The sequence below is a fragment of the Prionailurus bengalensis genome, chromosome B2 (assembly GCF_016509475.1).
Source record: "Prionailurus bengalensis isolate Pbe53 chromosome B2, Fcat_Pben_1.1_paternal_pri, whole genome shotgun sequence".
In the NCBI taxonomy this organism is placed as follows: domain Eukaryota; kingdom Metazoa; phylum Chordata; class Mammalia; order Carnivora; family Felidae; genus Prionailurus; species Prionailurus bengalensis.
The window spans coordinates 31,625,556-31,646,799 of record NC_057349.1 but is presented as its reverse complement, the minus strand read 5'-3'; the positions used below and the strand labels follow the sequence as shown (position 1 = coordinate 31,646,799).

The window sequence follows — 21,244 nt, the reverse complement described above, 5'->3', positions numbered from 1 at the left end:
ACATCAGAATCACATGGAAGGTTTGTTAGAACACAATGGCCCCACCTACAGAGTTTTATGTGTTAGCACCCTCAGTTTAAGTGGCGGGGTGAAGATTTCGTTCCAGGTCTCTCCGACTCTAGTAACCTTTCTTTCTCTATCTTGCTCCTTTGCACTGTTAGTTACCCTCCTGCAGGTATGTTGTTCCTCAACAAAACAGTCCATTGCTTTTTTGTATACTTTGTATCTCTTGTTTTGCCTAATCTATATATGCAGGCTTAATTGAGAGAGGCTGAAAGATTTGGGGAACTAACCCAGGGAAGCTAGAGGTGCAACAGAATCTGAACTAACCCCCACCCCACAACACCTCCTTCTCCCAGCACTGGGGAGGGAGAACACCTGGTCAAGTAGGGTAGTTATTCTTTCCTTCCTGCGTGGGTGAAGGAGACTTACCTAGGGCAACGGTTTGCTAGGTCTCCCATATGATGTCACCCAAATAAACAGGCACATCTTCAAAGTTCAGTCATGGAGGCAGCAGAGAGGAGACAGGGGTCGAAATGTGAGAAGTGGACAGAAGGGGAGGGTGGGGTGGTGTTGACTGGGGAGCCGGGGAGGGACAGAGGAGCCATAGGAAGGGAGATACAGGGGCCAGGGGCCGCTGGCTGTTCCAGAGTTCAGCAAGAGGGCGGGGGAACAGAGACCGAAGAGGCTGCGAGGGAATGAGCAACGTGAGGCTGCGCTGACGCTCCTGGCAGCGCCTGGAACCAGAAGAGAAGCCGGGTTCATTACATACGCATCAACTTCCACCTCGGTATCCTTCCATCCTTCCCGACTCCTCCGCATCTGTTTCTCTCTCTCTTCGAAACTTCAGGAGCAACGCCCACCTCTCCTCCCGCCCCACCCACCGTCCCGGGAGCTCCCCAGCCGCTGGATACCTGCGGTTGGAGAGGAGGGGAGCCAAGATCAGGGGCTCCGGGGAGCGGGCACAGAAAGAGGCTCCTACAAGGGTGAAGTGGGTGCTGTCTATTTCTGCAGGGCGAGAGGGCTCTGGGGGTGAGCTCCAGGCCACCAGGTCTGCGAGATTTGCTGGGGCTCGAGGTGCCCCTCAGTCGGTATTGAAGGTGTTAGGGACCAGTGGAAAAGAGAAATCCCAAGCGTGGGCTGGGATGCCCTCGGGTCTGTGGATCAGATCGAGAGGCTGACTTCTTTGCCAGCGGGGCGGAGAACTGAGCGAGCCGCAGGAATTTGGGGCGGGTCGGGTGGGGGCGCGAAGGGCAACGGAAACAGGAAGTGAGGGGCAGAGAGGCTGAAGGGGGTAGAAGGAGCATCAGTTACTCCTGGGGAGGCCGGTCCTCCTCCCCGACCCCCGCAGTGCCCGAGACCCGGCGCGCAGCCGAGCACCCCGTCCCCCGCCCAGACTTGGGGCCCGGCTCGCTCGCGGAACTCGAGGCCCGGAGCCAGCGATGGCTTCACTTGACGCCCCCACCCCTCAGCTCTGGGCCGCTGCCTGGACAGGCACAGAACTACACCTCCCGCGCGGCCCTCCCTCCACTCAGCCCGCGGCTCGGCGGGCATCGGCTCGCTCACTCCTGGGAACTGTAGTCCCTGGTCCTGTCCGCCTTCTTTGGAGGCGGCCGAGATGTCCAGCTCGGGGGTTCTGGCAGCGCTCCCCACTTCCCTCCCTCTTGTCTTTCCAGCTATGGAAACTAGCTTCTTGCAGTGAGAAAAAATTATCCTCCTTCCAAACATTACGGTGGGTCCCGTTGGAGTCTACCAACATGCCTTACTCTCAAGCCACTTTCCTGCTTTCCCTTTGCTATTTAAATCCTGGATCTCAAGCTGGGCGATTCAGCTTTTAGGGGGCAAGTTTGAGAAGACTTCAGACAACGCTTACCTCTTCACCCTGTCCCTTTCAACTTCATAGGTTGGTCCCCGCTAGTTTCGAACATATTTGCTGATTTGGGGACTCAGAAAAATGGGATTTACATACCGTGAATAACCTTTGACATTTCCTCCCCATTTCCAAAGTTGATTCCACATGATTTCCAGCTTGTCTCCCCAATCTCCCCCCACCCCTTCTAGCACACCCGTGATAAACACACACAGAACTGCAGGTTTCAAAGAGGAAAAGAAGCAAATTTGTTGTTGGTAGGGGAGCATGAAGGGGAGGGTTCTTCACCTTCCCCAACATCTTGTAGAGATGGGAGGTTGAGGGGCAATAGAAAAGGCAGTAGATGGGGGCGCATGCCCCACTCTGTACAATATAGAAGAATCTGATATAGACACTTTGTATAAAAGCCACTTGTCCTCATTTGTGTCCTCTTGCTGACTGGCTGGGCTGGGGGGCACTGGGGAACAAAGAAGCTGGGGTGGTGGGCCAGGACACAGGGACACCCCCTGGTCCCCATCCTCTGGCGTCCCCTTGTGGGGTCACTTTGGATCCTTGGTGGGGGCATAGCAAAGCTCCAGTGGCCGGGACACCTTCCAGAACTTCTCATTCACCAGTTCCAGGGTCAGCGAGCCATTCAGTGTCTACAGAGGGGGTAGAAGAGAGAGGCAGGGTAAGAAAAAGTTGGAGAAGGTGGTAAAGGATATGAATGAGAGGCAGAAAGTGACCAAGGGAGGAAGAAAGAAAAAGGAATAATAAAAAAGGTGGGGTAAAGCAGGGGCATAGAGAGTGAGTAGGAAGAAGATAAGACACAGACGTGAGATGAGAGATGCAGAGGGAGAGTGGAGGGTGGGCTAGTTAGGAGGTCAGGATCCAGGGTCTGTATGGCCCCAGGCCACCCTCCCAGCCTCTCCCCTCTTATAGCACTGCCCTCAGAGGCTCTCACCGTGAAAGCTCCACCCCCGGGGGCGATGTAGATGGTGTACTGCTTTTCACTGACACCTTCCAGACTGGGCAAGGCAGGCTCCTCAGGGCCGTCACCTCCTCCGGTACCCCCACCCTCTCCACCACCCCCATCAGGTCCCCCGGCATCAGAGGCGCCCCCTCCAGGCCCTCCTGGCTCCCCGGCTTCTTGCTGCTGCCTCCGCTCAAGGGCAATACGCAGGGCCAAGTACTTGGAAAGATGGTCCACTGTAGCATTCCCAGTTGTCTTCACATACCTGAAGTGGGAAAGAAGGCAGGTTTTGGGGACAGGAAGCCGCAAATGGAAAAGGGAAGTAGGGGATTTTCCAAAAGGGCTTCTGGGTTAGGGTTTCTTTCTGGGTTTGGGTGAAGCCCACTTCTGATGGACATCTATATGATCTTTTTGATTTCTCAGAGGTCAGGGGAAAAGACAGGGCTCTCACCTAGTCTGGCAGTATTCTCCCTTCTCCACGAGCAGGGGGTGGGGCCGGAACACGAGCTCAATTTCTCCGCCTGGCTCCGGGGGACTGGGGGCCCCAGGAGGGCTTGGGGGGCCTAGGGTTCCCCCTCCCAAAGTCCCTCCCCGGTCACCAGAGTCTTCAGAACCGGCGCCCCCACCCACCCCGCCGGTGCCACCTCCCCCTGTCCCTACACTGCTCCCCCCTGCACCCCCGCCACGGGGTCGCTTGGGAGCAGGGCCTGGGGCAGAGTCAGGGGCAGAGTCTGAGCTCACATCCTCTCCATCCCCCTCTCCCTCCCCAGGCTCTCCTTCCCCCCCACTCATCGTGGTGGTCTGATCTGACCCGGGCATCGGCCGCCTCACACGCTGGGCCCTGTAGAAGCAAGTGGTTGAGGTTAGAAAGCACCACAGATAAGGGGTTTAAACTTTAAACTTAAGAGAACAAGAGATCAGGGAAATCTTAATGATGACACCTAATATTTATTAAACACTAACTACACGCCAAACACACTGCTAAGTATTTTGCACTGATCGCCTCACATAGTACAAATCTTAGAAGCATGTGATTATATTCTATTTATGGTTGAGAAAACTGAGGCTTAGAAATGTTAGATAACTTGTGTGCAACCACAGCCTCTTGCCTCTCCACATGGACTCCAAGAACCAGTCGCATAGGTTTGTAGAAATGCAGAATTTCAGGCCCAACTCCAGACCTACTGAATTAGAATTTGCATTTTTCACAGACCCTCTGGTAATCTGGATGCTTATTAAAGACCGAGCAATGCTGGCCTAGAAGGTCATTTAATTCCCCGCAAGGTGAATCCAGAGTTTATGCTCAAAATCACTCCACTGTTCTAACTTCTAGAAAGTTAGAGGGTGAGCTAATTTTTTCTTAAGAATAGTAGTACCAGTTGCTAACTAGGAAGCTGCAATTTACACCCCTGGCTTCCAGACCTTGACAATCAGGCTGTGGTTAGCTATTAAAATGCTAAGGTTTAGAAGCTGGCAGGCAGCAAAGACGGCACCAGGAGTCTGACCCACGGATCTGTCCCACCAGCCCTGCTATCGCCTCTCTCCCGGCCCGAACCTGTGCATGGCCTGCATGCGCAGCCCCTCTTCAATGCTGGAGCTCAGTGCCTGTTGGTTGTGCAGGCGACTGAGGCGGATGAGCACCCGGTCTTGGTGGGCCTCATATTCCTCCCGGCTGGGATAGATCTTAGAGATCAGGGCATCAAAGTTGGGATCTGGCCGCAGAGACCGCTTGGATACCAGCTTCTTGCGGCAGGTAGGGCACTCCTTGTTCCTGGGGTGGGAGAGAGGAGGCCCTCAACGAGTCAGTCTCAGTCGCTAGGACACTGACGCCCCAACTCTGTACCCTTCACCCCATCTCAAACACATCCCTCCCATTACCCGCTCCGCAGGGCCGTGACAATACAGTCGGAGCAGAATCGGTGGAGGCACTCCTTGGTGGTCATTGTATTCTTCAGCATGTCCAGGCAGATGGGGCACATGAGTTCTGAATGCAGTGACCGAGGGGAAACCGCAATCTCTGTGCCATCCATGATGGCTTCCTGGAGACATCAGTGAGTGGAAAGGTGATGGTGGGTTGGGGGGAAAGGGGTTTTAGAAACAGGTGGTCAATGGAATGGGAGTTTTGAGAAATACAGTGAAATAACAGAATCTGGGTACCCCGTGTTGACCACTTGAGGAAGACGGGAATTCTGAGAAAGAGGAGCTAGTGACTTGGAGAGAATGGAGAACAGAAAGGAGTAGTGTGCATTAACTGAAAGTAGGAGCTTTGCAACAGGAGGATCTGAGGTTTGGTCAGAGGTCTGGGGCAGAGGTGGCACAGATGTGGGGTTTGGGGAAGACTTTTTCAATCTAATTTCTTAAAGTGTGGTCTGGGTGCAACCTGTATCAGAATACCCTATGGTGCTTGTTTAAAACACAGATTCTGGGGCTCCATCTCATTATGGTATCAGAATATTGGCAAGGCGTGGTGAGGGGGTGGGTTGCGCAGGGGAGGGCTCCATTTCTAGTAAACTTGGAAGGAAAGTCTTATATGCATTGACCTTTGACACTGAACTGAGGAACACTGAAGGTAATGTCTATGTGTTTACTATTTTTCAGATGAAGGCAGTCATAGTCGCTCTACATCTGTGGCAATAGCTGATGTGAGAATGAAACGAGATAAATGTGAAAGTGCTTGGAAAAGATTAAGGTGATTCAAAGGTGGGGTCAAGGGAGTCTGTGACATCAGGCAGGGTCGGCAGAATAGGGCGAAAAATGGAAAAGAGGCTGTGAGATAGGGGTCTGTTTGAAGGGTTTGGGGAAAGGGAGTAAGCTGTGAAAGGAAAGTCCCTATCACCTGCGGGGTCCGGTGGAGCTCGTATAGACTCAGTTCCCACGTTTTGCTGGCATTCTGGGCATTCGCCGGCGTCGTCATGGTGACAGGGCACAGACCCCCCACCCGGGCTCGGCAGCGGTGGAGGAGGAGAGGTAGGCTGGGGAAAGGGGGAAGGGGGGGAAGGGTGTTAGGGGGGCCGCCCTCGCGCAGACCCCGCCCCTCCTGTGGCTCCCCCCACAACCTCCGCCCCGCGCCGCGCTGCCCCTCACCGGGCTCCAGCCGTCCGCGCCCCGTTGCCGCAGCGCCTCTCACTGGGCCCGGGCTCTCAGCCCCAGTTCGCTCGGTCCGCAGCCGCTGCTCAGACAGCAGCTCCCGCCGCCGCCGCCGCCATGGCCCGGGCGCTGGGGCCCTACGTCACTTCCGTTTGTCCCTCCGCTACCCCCCCCCCCCGCCCCCGCCAGCGGAGACGTCACCCGCCACTCCGGGCTCGGGTGGGACGCGACGTGGGCTCCCGGGTTCCCCCGCCTTCGGGCGCGTCCGCCTCGCGTGAGGAGCCGGCGTCCCCGGAGTCCCCCGATACGTGGGGACCGCGGTCTCAGTCCCCGGGCCGGCACCGTCGCGCTGCCAACCTTAGCCACTGTTCCCTTCCCGAGGTCCCCACCCGGGGCCTCCGCTCCGGAGGGCGGGGCCTGGGATCTCTTGGACCCCGGGAGGGTAGAGAGGGGTTGGAAAAGGGGCCACCTCCCCCACTCCGCGTCCCCTAGCGGCTCTGGGGGACAACTGCCCCCCTCCCCACAACTCCGTAACCCCAGCCCGGCATTCCGGGGAGGGGAGGGGGAAGGCTGGAAAGGATCTTCGGCCTTTTCAGTCCTCCAGTCCTGTGAACGCAACTAAATCCGGATGAGCCCGGGATTCCCCTTACCACCCTGGGGACTTGCTGCACCCTTCGCTTTGGCTCTCCCTAGACCCTCCGACCCGCTCTCCCCTCGAGGTTTGGGGACAGCGGCTCGGGACGTCCAGACTCAACTCTCGGCCGGAGCCATAGACTCGAGAATTGCGTTTGGACAATCAAGAGCCGCGGCCCGGGGCGGGGGAGGGAGGCGCACGGGAGGAACAGGGGAATGGAGACACCACGCGGAAGCAGGGACACACACACACACACACACACACACACACACACACACACACACACACGATGGGGCCCCTATAGGGGAGGGGGTGTGCGCGTGTGGGTGGGTGGGGGCACAAGGGGCAGAATGTCTGGAGTGGGAAGCGGACAGAAGCCTCCTCCAGGACTTTTCTGTAAAGGAAGGGGACAGGGAGGAAAGAGAAGAGGAAGGGGCAGAGCGATCCCCATTGAGGGCAGGGGATGAGATGTGGGGGGGGGGGGCGGGGGGAAAGACCGTAGTGGGCGTCCTGTCTCCTCCAGCCTGAGCTGGGGCTCCCGGACTTGGGCTGCAGCTGCCAGGGGGTAGCCTGTTTCTGGGACAAGGCAGCAGTGGGTCCCCTCGCCCCCTCCCCCAGTTCCCCCCTACTTCTCTGTCCTCTCCTTCAGTCCGTGGCCAGTCCTTATGTGGGCTCCAGAGTCGATTAGCGCGGACCCCCTCCCCTTTCTCCTCCTCCTCCCAGCCCCCTCCCTTCTGCTCTCCTCCAGCCCCTTTCATCGGCTGGTCCATTCCCCTAATCCTGGCCCCCTCCCCTAATCCCCCCCACCCGACCCCAGGCCGGCTGCAGCTATTGTAAGGTGGAGAGAAAGGGGAGGGGGGGGACTCAGAAAAGGGAGGGGGTAGGGGAGGGCCACCTGTTCCAAGACCCCCTCCCAAGGCCAGACTGGACACCAGGATGGGGCCATGAACAAACCACCCTTGGGGACCATAAGGACCCAGGGAATTGGGGAGAGGGTACTGGGGCTGTAGGACCAGTGGAAGGGGGTGGGGGCAGAGACCCCCTCCCTCTATAAAGACCCAGAATGTCACGCATACACAGTGACATACACTCTCTCCTCTCACACCCGGCGGCGGGGGTTGCCCTGGGAGACCAGGCAGTGAAAGGGAACAATCCTTCGGGAAAGGGAAAGGAGGGGGAGGTGGGGAAGGGTCTGAGGGCTTAGACACAAGAAGAACCGGAGGTGGCAGGGAAGAGGATTTGGAATTTATTAGGGTCACAAGCACCCCTGCCTCCCATATTCAGCATTCCAGAGCCATACACTGCCACCCCTTTTGTAGCCTGGGAACTCAGAGTCCTCATCAGCAGGAGGCCGGGTGGAGTGGTGGGGGAGTGAGCAGAATCCAGGGTCCGTGAAGCAGTTACATGAAAAGACCTCCTGGGAGGGGCAGAAACATTTGGACAGATGCATAGGTGGAGACAAATGGGCTGGGGGGGGGGGTGCCCAGTTCAGTCCCTCGCCTATGGGAACTTCTGCTCTTCCCTTAGTGGCTCCAGACTCCCTTCTCTTGCTTTCTCTTATCATCTGGGTTCCACTTCTCTGCCTTCTCCCTCCCCATGATGGCCTCATACCAGTGACTTCCACTGAGGCCCCTGTGATGTATCCACTGTCTTCAGATGCCAAGAATGCGACCACATCTGCCACATCTATGGGAATGGTGGGGAAAAGGCAGAATCCTATTCACTTTCATAGATCCAAAGTCATCACCTCCCACCAGAACCCCTCCCCACCAACACACACACACACACACACACACACACACACCAACCACCAATCCTGGTGAGATCCTTTCAGATCCCACAAAGTTTGGGATTTCTTCATTCAGGCCCCCTCCCTAACTCCTTTTCCTTATTCAGTGCTCACCCTCAGGATCCCCCAAATGCCCCATCGGGATCATTCCAGTCACCTGTAAGAAAACACTCATACATGTGTAAATGTTTCTTTTACCTTTTTTTTTTTTTTTTTGGTAGGCTGTCTGTGGCACCTTTTTCTTTTTTCATTCCTTGTACACTTATTGAATATCTACTATTTGTCAGGCCCTGTGCTCAGCATTCTGTCTGAAGCCCAGAGAGATTGGGTGTCTGAATAACTCTGCCCTCTACCCACAGCCTCCTACCTTGTCCAGCACTTTCTGTGGCACTTTCTGTGTCATGGGTGTTGTAATGAACCCTGGGAGGACAGAGTTACAGCGGATCCCATGTCTGTGGGAGGGAGAGTGGCTGCTGACTCTGGAAAGGGCTGAACACTGACACACCCCCTCCCCAGACCTCCCACATGGCTCAGCAAATCCCTCTGTACCCCCAGCTGTGTCTGACTAACCGGCCAAGTTCTCGAGCTGCAGTCTGGGTCAGCCCAATCACTCCAGCCTTGGATGCTGCGTAGTTTGTCTGTCCCATGTTCCCCACCTATAGGTGAGTCAGAGATTTGGAATGAGTCAGGAGTCCCAAGGAGAGGCTCTCCTCTCTGTGCCCAATTGGCTGGCTGACCTTCTCCTAACTCAACCTGACCTTCCCTGTGATGCTACTGATGTTGATGATGGAACCATGACAACCACTGGACACCAGGAGTTGGGCTGCAGCTTGAGTGACTAGAAAGATGCCCTGGTGGGAAAGAGTAACAAGGCAGAAAGGAACAGTTGGGTGACAGTCCTCCTCCAGCTCCCTCCCCCAGGCTAGAGAAACCAGAAGTCACAGGTTCAGAAGTCGCCACCTTGAGGTTGACAGCTATGACTTTGTCCCAGTCATCCTCAGACATGTGGAGCAGAAACTCATCCCTGGTGATCCCAGCACAGGACACAACGACGGACGGTGGGCGAGAAAAGCAGGCCTATGGAAGGGGGCGGTTACACACCAAAACCCAAGTAGAGCCGGGTTAGTGAAGACAATCAATGTTGGCTCTTTAAAGGGGGCGAGGTCGTCTCGCGTTCACCTGTACTTGTTCCAGCAGGCTCCTGACCGCCCCGGCCTCAGACACGTCAGCCTGGAAGGCTGTGTGGCCCCCGCAGGGCGCCACCTCCTCGCTACCCCGCCCGCCCAGCAGCCGCACCGTCTCGCTTGCCGCCGCCTCGTCCAGGTCGCAAGCGGCCACGGCGGCCCCCTCTCTGGCCAGGCGCACACTGACAGCTCGGCCGATGCCGCTACCCGCGCCTGAGGTGGGAGAGAACACACGGAGTGGGGGGGAAGGGGAGAAAGGGAGGAGGAGGCAGGGTCAGGGGTCAACAGGGCGCAAAGTAGTAAAATTCGGACCAGGCGCCAGAGGTCACAGCGGCTGCAGACCCCAAGGGCGTCCCCGGACAACACTCCGGCACCCCGACCCGCCCTGGAAGAACATTCCCTCAACCTGTGACCAGGGCCAGCGCCGAGCGGAGACGGAGCTGAGACGCCATGTCCGCCGGCGGGTGGGCGGGCACTGAACCCAGCACTGAACCAATCCTAGCGCAGAGGAGGCGTGGCAAGAGCAAAGCCGCGCCAACCTAAGCCCGGCCAGCGTTGAGCCTTCGGAGGCCACCAGCACAGGCTGACCCTCCACCGCGGGGGCGTGGTCACGCGCCACCGCTTGGGGGCCTGGGGAATGGGAAGATGAGGGGCCCTCATTCTCTCAAAAAAGACAAAGACCGCGTTTGGGGCGGAAGATCCGAGGACTTTATTTCCGGTTACCACCCCTACCCCTCAATTCAGTGATATCAAAAGAATAGGAAAAAAAAAATCAGGCCACGAGATTGGCAAGTCCACCTCCCCCCCCTCCCCCCCCAATCACTCCCAAATCAGGACACACGATTGATGTTTAATTGATGTATATCCCCCACTCTTCCTGCTACCCACTCTATCCAGGACTCTGGTCTTCCCTGAAGCTTCCACCAACAGGTGGGAAGGGAGGGTGGACCTTGGATAAACCTGTTCTTGGTAGCTTGGTTTTCTGCAAACAGGTTCGGTAGGGGACACGGGGTAGGCTGTCATCACCTCTCTTCTCCAGCCTTCTTCATGGCCCCATTTGACCCCCTAAACCCAACAACATGGTTAGCACATGACTAACACTATGGTCCCTCTGACTTCTCATTCTCACTTCTGCAGCTCTTATAAGACTGCAAAATCTTGATGGCCCTAATGCCAACGTTACCACTTCCCTAGCTTACAACTTCCTTCAGCAGACATCCCTGGCCAGGGTCCCCAACTTCCACAGACCCCTGACCTGGAAAGGCTTACACACTAGAGATTTAGGGCTGGAGTGGGGACGGTTTACCCCACCTCTCACTCGAGGTGGGCAATCAGCACCATCATGACAACTCCCCCTAGCAGCCCCAGCACCTCCAGAAGTGACTGCAATGGTGATGCCTCCCTCAACAGCTCAGGCAACACGGACACCGTTGCTACATAGATGAAGCCACCTGCAGTGAATGGCAGAACCCAGCCAGGACCTGTACCACTTGCAACTTCACTGCCCACTGCCCCTCCTTCAGTTAGGAGGGCACAGGCTGTGCCTGCCAGTGCCCCTATTGCCGTCAGTAGTTGCAGACGCATCGCCTGGTGGGCAGAAAAGACAGAAAGGCATTCAACAACATCTAAAGATGATCAGTGGTTAGGCATGTTTGGTGGGGTACAGGTATATATGGGAAGGGTGCAGGTCTTTGGGACCTGAAGAATAAGGCAAAAAGAGGAGGATCTAGAATCGACACTTTCTGAAAAACCTAAAAATATCAAAGAGGTCCTTTCCACAGAACTTCTGATTCGGAAGGTCAGGGTGGGGGCAGTGTAAAACACCCTCATAAACCATTCAGACGGTTTGTGGACTAGAATTCAAGAAATACTGAGCCACAGGACAAAAAAACAGAAGTTCTTCTCCCTCGTTTCTAGAGGCTGTATTGTTTGTAACAGCACCAACTTGTCTGAAACTAATGCGAGGCGATCTTGGGTTTTGGGTGGGTGAACAGGACAGGTAAAGACTGAGGCAATCATGTCTCGCGCACATCATTACCAACCTGTTTTTTGCTGCACCCAGACTGGACCAGGATGGCAAAGTCCCCAACTTCATGCGGCACTTCATGTAGCAGAACAGTCATTGTGGTCAGGATCCCTAGCCCCCAACCTCCTCTAAATGAAGCACCAATAGCCAGACCATCTGTGAAGTTGTGTGCCAGGTCAGCAGCCAGATTCAGGTACCCTGATACACGCAGATCTTGTACAAGTAAAAAGGAAGACAATGGTTAGAGTCATCTACCACCCCTTGTCCCAGCCCTTCAGCCATTATCACATCTCCCCCCAGAGACCACTTCACATCCAGCCCCTTCATGTTTCTCAGACACCTGCCATTACCCACAGTGTATATTCCATGTGATTTGTGATATCCTTTGCTCAAGTTTATCGATAACCCTGGCCCTCACCTGAACCTTTTTTTTCCTCTTCAGAATTCTGAGGTCTCACTGGCCCATCTTTGAGCCCTGTGCTCCCTCCTCTCCTCTTCCGAGACCCACCTGCTTCCTTTTCTTCTTCCTCTGAGCTCTGTTTCTCCTTTGAAGAACGCTCTGAGGGAAGAAGTTAGTAGAGTGGAGAACAGAAATCTCCAGAAATGTCCTCAAAAGGGAAGTCCCCTCCTGCTGAAGAGCCGTAAGGGGATTCTGCAGCAGGCAAGGTGGCTTTCAAGGAAAGCTGTTCCTGTACTCACCCTGTCTTCCATGCCCATGACCTCCCTGTGTGTGACCATGAGCGTGTCCATGTCCGTGACTGTGTCCATGTCCTCCTTTCACATGTCTCACAAATTTCTCCACCACAAGAAAGGCAACAATTCCACTGAGGACCCACAGTCCCACAGACAGAATGGGTCCCTGGCCTGGGAATAGAGGCATTGGGACATTAAGGGAAATATGGATTCCAGACTCCTCCTCCCCAAGTGCAGGAGGAGAACAGGGAGGGAAAGACCTCTCTCAACATCCCAATACATCTCCATCCACCCCTTCCTCACCACTGTGGGAGTGTCCATGTCCAGGCTGCTCCTGAGGGTGGTGAGAATGAGGTTCTAGAGGAAGGGGGAGAAAAAGCCAGATGAGTGAATACCCTGTCCAAGGGGCATGCATTTGGGGGAATATTAGAAGGTCAAGGATCACAAAGGATGAAGAACCCTTCTGCCCAGAGAATAAAATATGTTAAGATTTGCAGTAGTGGCCAAAAATCACTTACCCAGGGCATGAGGAATGAGGTGCAGAAAGGCATCTCCCAGGAGCCCACCGGAAGCAAAACTGAGCAAGATCTGGAGCAGAGAGCGGTGGCGGGGGGAGTTTGATTCCACAGGGATAAGGAAGAGGACAAAAAATGGAGCTGCGGAGATCAGCACTGTGGCCCCCAGTGCCTGGTGAGGGGAGAGTCAGGGGTTAAGTGGTGTGGGGTTTCCCAACAATCCAGAACCGGCCCCTCTCTCTCCCATCCCCTGGGGACTCACATAGGCCCAGAGAGTGACAGTATCCAGGTCCTGCTTGATGCCTGGAGCCCCAGACTCCCCATAGCCTCCATGGCTGTGCTCATGGTCATGTCCATGTCCTCTGTGGTAGAGGGTCTCATGGGATTGGCCATGGCTATGGCCATGGTGCAAATCCTCATGTGAATGTCCATGTTCGTGACCGTGGGTATGCCCATGCCAGATGCTCTCGTGAGTGTGGCCATGGCCATGGGCATGACTGTGTCCATGGTGAAAATCCTCTTGTGAGCGCCTGTGGCTGTGGCCATGGAAGTCTTCGTGCAGGTCCTGGTGCAGGTCGCCATGACCCCCGTGTCCGGCCACTAGCAGCCCCAAGGCCGCCCAGGTCAGCAGTCCCATGGCCACCCAGTGGGGAGCCCCCAGGCCCCTGGCCATCACGCTGACCAGAGGGACAGAGATAGTGACTCCACTTGACCCTCAACTCTACACCTATGCAGGGTCAGTTTTACTCCGTTCGTGCCCTCCGTCCACTTCTATGGGCCGCTCCCCCATTCCGTTCTGTCCCCACCCACATTGTTCCCAAGACTCGGTCTCTTTATCTCGAACCCCCTCCCGGATGTAGGGCCCTGGGACACCGCTCTAGGCTTTGATCCTCCACTTTACGGACTCTCTGGGCCCTAGTCTCTATGATCCACTAGAAGATGGAAAAGGTCTGGAAAGGACGGTTGGGTAAAGCAGGGAATTCTCACCGGCTTCAGGATCTTCTCCTTTCCCGGTTTGCTCGGACGTGGCAGTCCCGCCTCTGGCTCCCGCGAGAACAGGAAGTTCCGCTCCACCTCCGTCCCGACACCTTTACCAAGATGGCGACACACCGGTGTCGGCGAGGCCACGCTGCTCTGGCGCGCATGCGCAGGTGTGGAGGTTATTTGAGGGGAGGCTGGGCGAGGCCGGCTAACTGGGCTGAGGAGACCGCCTCCTCCGTTTCCAACTAGACGAGGGGGCGGGAACTAGCACGGAGACTTCCCGTCTATACCAAGATGGCTGCTATATCGGCGCTGTCATTTTGGTACAGAGCAGAGCGAAGCGCTTAATTCGACCCGGTTCAGGCCAGAGTCTTTTTCTCTGGGGCTTCCTCGTGCTCAGCTAGTCCCCCGGTCAATACGTGGGAATCCCTGGTACCTCTACGGTATCCTTGCACTCACCCAAGAGTCATGTCTTGGGCTGCTCGCCCGCCCTTCCTCCCCCAGCGGCATGCCGCAGGGCAGTGTGGGCCGGTGGGGGTGCGAAAAGAAATGCATTGTGGGGTCGCCTCCCGGTGGCGGCGGCGACGGCCCTGGCTGGATCCCGCGGCGGCGGCGGCGGCGGCAGCAGCCGGAGAACAACAAACCCCGGAGCCGGAGCCAGGGGAGGCTGGACGGGACGGGATGGGCGACAGCGGGCGGGGTGAGTGTCCTAGCGGACGGACCGGCGAACCAGTCACCGCGTTATCTGCGACCCCTCCCCCCCGTCCCCTGGAGCGCTTTCCCTGGCGCTCCCGCCCCCTTGTTTGTAAACATGCGTCCCCTCCCTCCCGAGGGCCTTAGCGCCCTCCCCCACCGGGGCGGGGCGGGGGAGCTTCCGCCCTCCTAGCTTTGGCTGTTTGAGGCCCTACAATCCAGAGGTCGCGGGCATGGGATTTGAGTCCTCGAGTTTGGGGACTCTGGTCGTTTGAAGGCAGATGCTGCGTCCTAGGAAGGGTCCCTTCCACCTGTTTTCCTTGCACGCTCTGGCTACACGCTGGGAATGGAGGGCCTGTCAGTTCCACCCCACGTGCTGCCCCACCCACATAAGACATGTCTGGCTTGGGGTGACCAAACGGATTGCTTGGAATTGTCCCTCACTTGAACTATCCTGCCTTTTGTTAACCCCCTCCCCTCACCACAATTAGGAGTTAAACCGTTGTTTGACAACAGGGTGTTTCTGGACTTGAGGATGGGTGGGGTGGGTTGGGTTGGGTTGGGGTGGGGCACGGCGGGGGATTAGAGAGAATTAAAGTCTCCAGTTGGATGATCTAAGACTCATTTTCTCTTTTTGTCTTTCTGTCTGTGTGTCTCTGTGCCTGTACGTACCCCTCCCTCAGACTCCCGAAGCCCAGACAGTTCCTCCCCGAATCCCCTTCCCCAGGGGGCCCCTCCCCCTTCTCCTCCTGGCCTACCCCTACCCCCTTCAGCAGCCCCAACCCTTGGAGGTTCCGGGGCCCCACCCCCACCCCCGATGCCACCCCCTCCACTGGGCTCCCCTTTCCCAGTCATCAGCTCTTCCATGGGGTCCCCTGGTCTGCCCCCTCCAGCTCCCCCAGGATTCTCCGGGCCTGTCAGCAGTCCCCAGGTGAGAGGTCGTGGCTCACTGACTGCCTCTCCACTTTCATTTCCTTGTTTTCCTTGTGACCCCAGATCCTTGTGTGAACTTCCCCATGGCCCACTGACCTTCCAGTCCTCTAATCCTGGCAGGCCTGTGGTCCTTGTGAGACCCCTTGCCCTTCCTGAGGTGACTGATCTTTCAGTGCATGCTTCCTTCCCAGCCCTATAAAACAACCCGATATTCTGATGTCCCTTTCATCTATCAGTTATTTTTCTGCCCTTTTTATCCCATCTGCCGTCCTGAGATATATGCCCTTCAGGGCCCCTGTGTTGCACAATTTCAAGGAGAACTGTATGTCTAATTTTTGGGGGGTTGTGCTCCAAGGGTGGCCCTTCACATAGACTGCAATGTAAATAATGTCTTCTGTGATGTGCAATGCAGGGCCCTGCCTAGGTGGTAGGGGATGATTTCCATGACCTCTGAGAGATTCTCCTTCCCAGTGAGTCTCCCTGTGACTTCCCTATTTCCCCCATCCCAGATTAACTCAACAGTGTCGCTCCCTGGGGGTGGGTCTGGCCCCCCTGAAGATGTGAAGCCACCAGTCTTAGGGGTCCGGGGCCTGCACTGTCCACCTCCTCCAGGTGGCCCTGGGGCTGGTAAACGGCTATGTGCAATCTGCGGGGACCGAAGCTCAGGTATGGGGCTCAGAGATCATTGGAAAGGAAGAAAGAGAGTATCTGACATTAACCATCACCTGTGGGATTCCCAGGGGCTCATGGGGTTGCATTGGAGCAAGTGGATGGGAGGAAGCCTGGTGATGACTAAGGGACCTGAAGCTCAGATGTGGGATGGGGGATGGGGGATGGTCAGGGGGAAGAGGGGGCTGGTATAGGGTTTTTGAACAGTAAGGAGAGTGGGACCGGGTCATCCCTCATGTCCTGGTTCCCCATCTGTGTGGATGGATTTAAACTAAGTTTGCTGGGAGGGAAGTTGGCAAGGGACTTGATTGTGAGGGGTCTACATGCGGCCTTGCTGTTGCTGTTCCCATCTCCTTCAAGGCAAACACTACGGGGTTTACAGCTGTGAGGGCTGCAAAGGCTTCTTCAAGCGTACCATCCGTAAGGACCTGACCTACTCGTGCCGGGACAACAAGGACTGCACAGTGGACAAGCGCCAGCGAAACCGCTGTCAGTACTGCCGTTATCAGAAGTGCCTGGCCACTGGCATGAAGAGGGAGGGTAAGGGCCTGCGTCAGCCGGGCTTCCTTGGCTACCCTATGGGAGAGGAGGGAGGAGGTGGAGGGAAGACTGCAGGAAACTAACTGCAGACTGTACCTCTCAGAACTGGACTGTTCTCCCTCCTCCTCCAGAGGGCGATATTTGATTTCTCTCTTCCCTCCTCGTCAGCTCTTGTCTCTCGAATTCTGCTCTGTTCTCTTGAGTTTCCTTTTTTTAATGGGGCTGCTTCTCTGTGTCCGGCACCCATGACCCCTCCCATCTGGTGCTAGGGTAGGATAACTATTCCTTACCCATGATGAGTTTCTCTGTCTCCCCTTCACTAACCTGAATAGTTCTTCCTCTTTTGACCAGTGCTTGTGTGCCTGTGATTTACCTCTCCCTCTCTCTCTGTCTCCCTGTTATCTGTGATTCCTCCTCCAAAGTCTGGGACTCTATTCTTTGAAGCTGCAGACTTTACTGAAGACCTCAGGGCTGCCTCCCCTTCTCTTTCTCTTATCTTCTTAAGTCTAATTCTGGAATTTTCAGACACTTTAAGGTATCTTGGTCCAATGCCTCATTTTAGAGAAGATGAGCCTGAGGCCTGGTTTTCCTGGGGTCATGCAACGAAAGAGGGGGCAGGGTTGCAATCAGAACCCACAAGTTTGAAGACCCGGGCCAGTGATCCTTTCACTGTGACTTTGTTGAATCGGAAGAGCACCAGATTTGCAGCCAGGCACACTTGGATTTAGATGGACGACTTGCTCTATGTTATGAGAACTTGGACAAGCTGTCTAACTTCTCCAAGCCCTAAAATTTTCATCTTTAAAAAAAAAATTTTTTTTTTAACGTTTTATTTATTTTTGAGACAGAGACAGAGCATGAACGGGGGAGGGTCAGAGAGAGAGGGAGACACAGAATGTGAAGCAGGCTCCAGGCTCTGAGCCATCAGCCCAGAGCCCGACGCGGGGCTCGAACTCACGGACCGTGAGATCGTGACCTGAGCCGAAGTCGGACGCTCAACCGACTGAGCCACCCAGGCGCCCCCTAAAATTTTCATCTTTAATAACAAAGATAAGAGATCCTGGAATTTTCATAATAATTGAGTGAATGTTAAAATGTATTTGGCCCATTTCTTAGACCCTAGGTTTAAATGTTAGTTTTCTTCCTAATTCCTTTATCCTGCCTTCTTCTTCTCCTTCTTGGCTTATTTATATGCTCTTTTATAGCCCCTGCTTCCAGACTCCCTAGTCTACCATTTCTAGTGACTTCTCTAATTTCTATAAATATCTCCTAAGGGCCTTGAGAACCCTGATAAGGCCCTAAAGACATTTCAGAACCCTTCACGGCTGACTGTTGACTTTCCACTTTTTCTTCTCCTCCCCTCCCCCCACCCCAGCGGTACAGGAGGAACGTCAGCGGGGGAAGGACAAGGACGGGGATGGGGAGGGGGCTGGGGGAGCCCCCGAGGAGATGCCTGTGGACAGGATCCTGGAGGCAGAGCTTGCCGTGGAGCAGAAGAGTGACCAGGGCGTTGAGGGTCCTGGGGGAACCGGGGGTAGCGGCAGCAGCGTGAGTGATGGGGTCAATCCACTCTCTCTCCTGATGGGGGATGGGGGACGGGAGTCTAGGTTGGTTCTATTTCCCTCTCCCCTCCCTTTACCCTCCATCCCCCCTAACACTGCCTGGGACTGGAAGTGCTGCCAAACAAGGTCTCTCAAACATCTGAGGTGGGTGTGATAGCTTTCTCTGTCCCCATCCCAAAACAACCCAGTGGTAGAACCATGGGCTAGTCCTAAATAAATAATTGTTTTCGCGAATGCCAGAAGAGAAGCCTGACTAACGGGGATTGGTTCAGATGGGTTTGAAGGGAGACTCTAGATAAGGAGGTGGTGTCAGAAACCTCTTACAAGGGGGGGACTTCCAGTGTACCTCCAGACCTTCCGTAACTCTTACCTCCCCATCCCCTGCAGCCAAATGACCCCGTGACTAACATCTGTCAGGCAGCTGACAAACAGCTATTCACGCTTGTTGAGTGGGCGAAGAGGATCCCACATTTTTCTTCCTTGCCTCTGGATGACCAGGTCATATTGCTACGGGCAGGTCAGTGACCTTGGATCCCCTTTATCTCTTGATATTTGATCCCTGTTTGACCTCTGACCTTCAGTGACCCCAGTGCATACTTACATACCAAGGGAGCCAAGTTCATTGATTTCCTCACTTCTTCTCTTCCCCTGATATGCTTTGAATTCCATGGTCTGAGCTCTGGCTCCTGACCCTTGCCGCCCCCCATGCAGGCTGGAACGAGCTCCTCATTGCTTCCTTCTCCCACCGATCCATTGATGTCCGAGATGGCATCCTCCTCGCCACAGGTCTTCATGTGCACCGCAACTCAGCCCATTCTGCAGGCGTGGGAGCCATCTTTGATCGGTCAGTGGCCTTCGGCTAGGCTGGCCTGTAGGTAGAGGGGGTGGGGCTATAGGCTGGTCCGTGTCCAAGGCTGGCTGAGCTGTGACCTTTGAGTGACCTGCAGGTCCCTCTCCAGGGTGCTGACAGAGCTAGTGTCCAAAATGCGTGACATGAGGATGGACAAGACAGAGCTTGGCTGCCTGAGGGCAATCATTCTGTTCAATCCAGGTAAGAGGAGGATTACCCCTGTTTCTCAAGACCAAGGCAACCTTGGAGCCTCCTCTTCTCCGGAGACTCCTAAGTTACCCAGCTATCCCCCTCAATCTGGAACTCTCCCAGCTGACCAAGAAAAACCCACATGCACTGATACGTTCCCCTTTGGCCCCATTCCACAACTTAGCCAGGCATCTGTTAAAGGGCCAGTAGGTGGGGCCCAAAAGGGACATCGTGTGGGCCACATCTCCACATTTGTCCTGATTTGATTTGTCTTCTTCCTCCTCTCTTCCCTGCCATCCCAGATGCCAAGGGTCTCTCTAACCCCAGTGAGGTGGAGGTTCTGAGGGAGAAAGTGTACGCATCACTGGAGACCTACTGCAAACAGAAGTACCCTGAGCAGCAGGGACGGTGAGAAGGAGCTGTGGGGGTGTGGGGTTGTGGGGTGACATGAAGTTGTGTTCAGGGCCTGTGTGGTTCCAGCTGTCTTCTCCCACCTCTGCTTCAGGTTTGCCAAGCTGCTGCTACGTCTTCCTGCCCTCAGGTCCATCGGCCTTAAGTGTCTAGAACATCTGTTTTTCTTCAAGCTCATTGGAGACACCCCCATTGACACCTTCCTCATGGAGATGCTTGAGGCTCCCCACCAGCTGGCCTGAGCCCAGACCTACACGTGGTGCTCCTCACACTTGAGGAGTACACATCTGAGAGGGACTCCAGCCTTGGGGGCACGGTGGGGAGGGGCCGTGTCCTAGAATCTTGGTGGGGTGAGGAGTACGGGGCAGAGTTGAGACCTCCAAGGGGATCCATAAACCCTCCAAGAGGTTTGCTTGATATCCCAAGTCAGAGGGGACCCCAGATCCTTGTGAGGGCTGGACCTCATCCTTCAGTGACCTTGAGTCTCTGAATTTGTCTTGGGTCTGTCATGATTTGGGGTGATTTCTTACCCCCTGCCTGGAACGATCTCTCCTTCCCCCAGCACAAAGCACTGGCCTTGCTCACAGGACCTTGCTTCCTTCTCATCTTGCCTCACTCAGCTACCCATGTGAAGAGAGAAAATGGGAACTCTCCCGGAGATGGATACTGGGGGGCAGGCCCCCCAAACTGATGGACATGGGAGTAGCACTCTGACAGGCTTTCCTCCAGGCCTTGACCGCCTTGACAGTAGCCCAGCAGGTGGGGGCTACTCTGGAAGAGGGAGGAGCCCTGTCACTGTCTCCTGTTCAGAGCCCCCCTCACACTTCACCTCCTGCTGCAGTCAGACTGAATAAAAAGGTGGTGGTGGTTAAGGGGTGGGTGAAGATGTAGGAACCGATCTGCTATTTTTAATTTCCTCTGAGGATAGAGACTTGCAGTTAGACTCAAAGAAGTACTGTACTTTCCCAGGTTGACTAAGAAATGCCAGTGGTGGAGGTGGTGTTTGGGAAAGGCAGGGCCCTGAGATGGTCTGTCCCTGGGGCCCTTCAAGCACTGGCCTTCCCTATCCCCTCCCCCATCTCTTGTCTAACTTGGGGAAGGGGCCTGGGATGTGATGGCAGGGTGGTTTGGTGAGTAGTCCTCAGGCCCTTCCTTTCACAGCCTTCCCCCAGACCTGGGCACAGTGTAGACTGGGGACACAGGACCCTGGCCTGAGAATTGAGGGGGGGATGGTCAGCCTGCAGAGTTAGGGTGCTGGGGCTGCATGATTTTTGCCTCGCAGCCCTTCTCTCTGGGTTTCCTTTCCCTTCTCTTTCACTCACACATAAAATAGCTTTCAAATTAAAATCGCTGTTTTCTGGACTGAGGTGACTGTGTTGGGGGGGGCAGCACTGCGTTGGCCGCGTGTGTGTGTGGGGGGGCATCCGGTCGGGAGCTCCGGACGAGCTCCCTTGACGCCGCCGCCGAGGTTCCCCGGGGCCTGAGAGGCGGGCACAGGGTGGGGGACACAAGGCGCGCTTTGTCGGGGAGGGGGGAGAGGGTGTGCCAGGCTGGGGGCGGGGCCGGCCGGAGGAGGAAGAGGGGGGCAGCTGATTCTCAAAGGCGCCTTGTTCGCTTGCGCCCTCCTAGCGCCAGCGGGCGGCGGCGCCTCGGCTCGCTCCTGTCT

General features: G+C 55.7%; 4 protein-coding genes across 8 annotated transcripts; 1 reads left to right on the top strand and 3 right to left on the bottom strand.

The window, feature by feature from the left end:
- Window positions 1–2,094: 2,094 nt before the first annotated feature.
- Window positions 2,095–6,641, bottom strand: RING1 (ring finger protein 1). Its single transcript, XM_043591131.1, has 7 exons — window positions 5,907–6,641; window positions 5,659–5,794; window positions 4,701–4,861; window positions 4,378–4,593; window positions 3,274–3,663; window positions 2,814–3,087; window positions 2,095–2,511 (listed from the first exon to the last, which is right to left on the bottom strand). The coding sequence occupies exons 2-7, from the start codon at window positions 5,734–5,736 to the stop codon at window positions 2,410–2,412; spliced, it is 1,221 nt and encodes a 406-aa protein (XP_043447066.1). The 5' UTR covers window positions 5,737–5,794; window positions 5,907–6,641; the 3' UTR covers window positions 2,095–2,409.
- Window positions 6,642–7,766: 1,125 nt separating this feature from the next.
- HSD17B8 (hydroxysteroid 17-beta dehydrogenase 8) lies at window positions 7,767–10,021 on the bottom strand. Its single transcript, XM_043591130.1, has 9 exons — window positions 9,923–10,021; window positions 9,512–9,729; window positions 9,293–9,409; window positions 9,091–9,183; window positions 8,903–8,988; window positions 8,700–8,784; window positions 8,447–8,489; window positions 8,155–8,229; window positions 7,767–7,960 (listed from the first exon to the last, which is right to left on the bottom strand). The coding sequence occupies exons 1-9, from the start codon at window positions 9,966–9,968 to the stop codon at window positions 7,944–7,946; spliced, it is 780 nt and encodes a 259-aa protein (XP_043447065.1). The 5' UTR covers window positions 9,969–10,021; the 3' UTR covers window positions 7,767–7,943.
- Window positions 10,022–10,201: 180 nt separating this feature from the next.
- SLC39A7 (solute carrier family 39 member 7) lies at window positions 10,202–14,303 on the bottom strand. 2 transcript variants are annotated; one of them, XM_043591128.1, is made up of 9 exons: window positions 14,191–14,303; window positions 13,738–13,838; window positions 13,013–13,427; window positions 12,754–12,922; window positions 12,539–12,592; window positions 12,242–12,406; window positions 11,961–12,101; window positions 11,559–11,755; window positions 10,202–11,103 (listed from the first exon to the last, which is right to left on the bottom strand). In XM_043591128.1, exons 3-9 carry the CDS (start codon window positions 13,421–13,423, stop codon window positions 10,831–10,833), a joined length of 1,410 nt encoding a protein of 469 aa, XP_043447063.1. In that variant the 5' UTR covers window positions 13,424–13,427; window positions 13,738–13,838; window positions 14,191–14,303; the 3' UTR covers window positions 10,202–10,830. The 2 variants fall into 2 exon arrangements, with proteins under 2 accessions (XP_043447063.1, XP_043447064.1); XM_043591129.1 differs by lacking the exons at window positions 13,738–13,838; window positions 14,191–14,303 and having other exon boundaries at window positions 12,754–12,906; window positions 13,281–13,332.
- Window positions 14,200–20,940, top strand: RXRB (retinoid X receptor beta). 4 transcript variants are annotated; one of them, XM_043591127.1, is made up of 10 exons: window positions 14,200–14,431; window positions 15,108–15,355; window positions 15,867–16,023; window positions 16,387–16,566; window positions 17,942–18,114; window positions 18,516–18,645; window positions 18,840–18,972; window positions 19,088–19,179; window positions 19,470–19,575; window positions 19,673–20,940. In XM_043591127.1, exons 1-10 carry the CDS (start codon window positions 14,200–14,202, stop codon window positions 19,818–19,820), a joined length of 1,599 nt encoding a protein of 532 aa, XP_043447062.1. In that variant the 3' UTR covers window positions 19,821–20,940. The 4 variants fall into 4 exon arrangements, with proteins under 4 accessions (XP_043447062.1, XP_043447061.1, XP_043447059.1 ...); XM_043591126.1 differs by having other exon boundaries at window positions 19,076–19,179; XM_043591124.1 differs by having other exon boundaries at window positions 15,108–15,514.
- The last annotated feature ends 304 nt before the right edge of the window (window positions 20,941–21,244 follow it).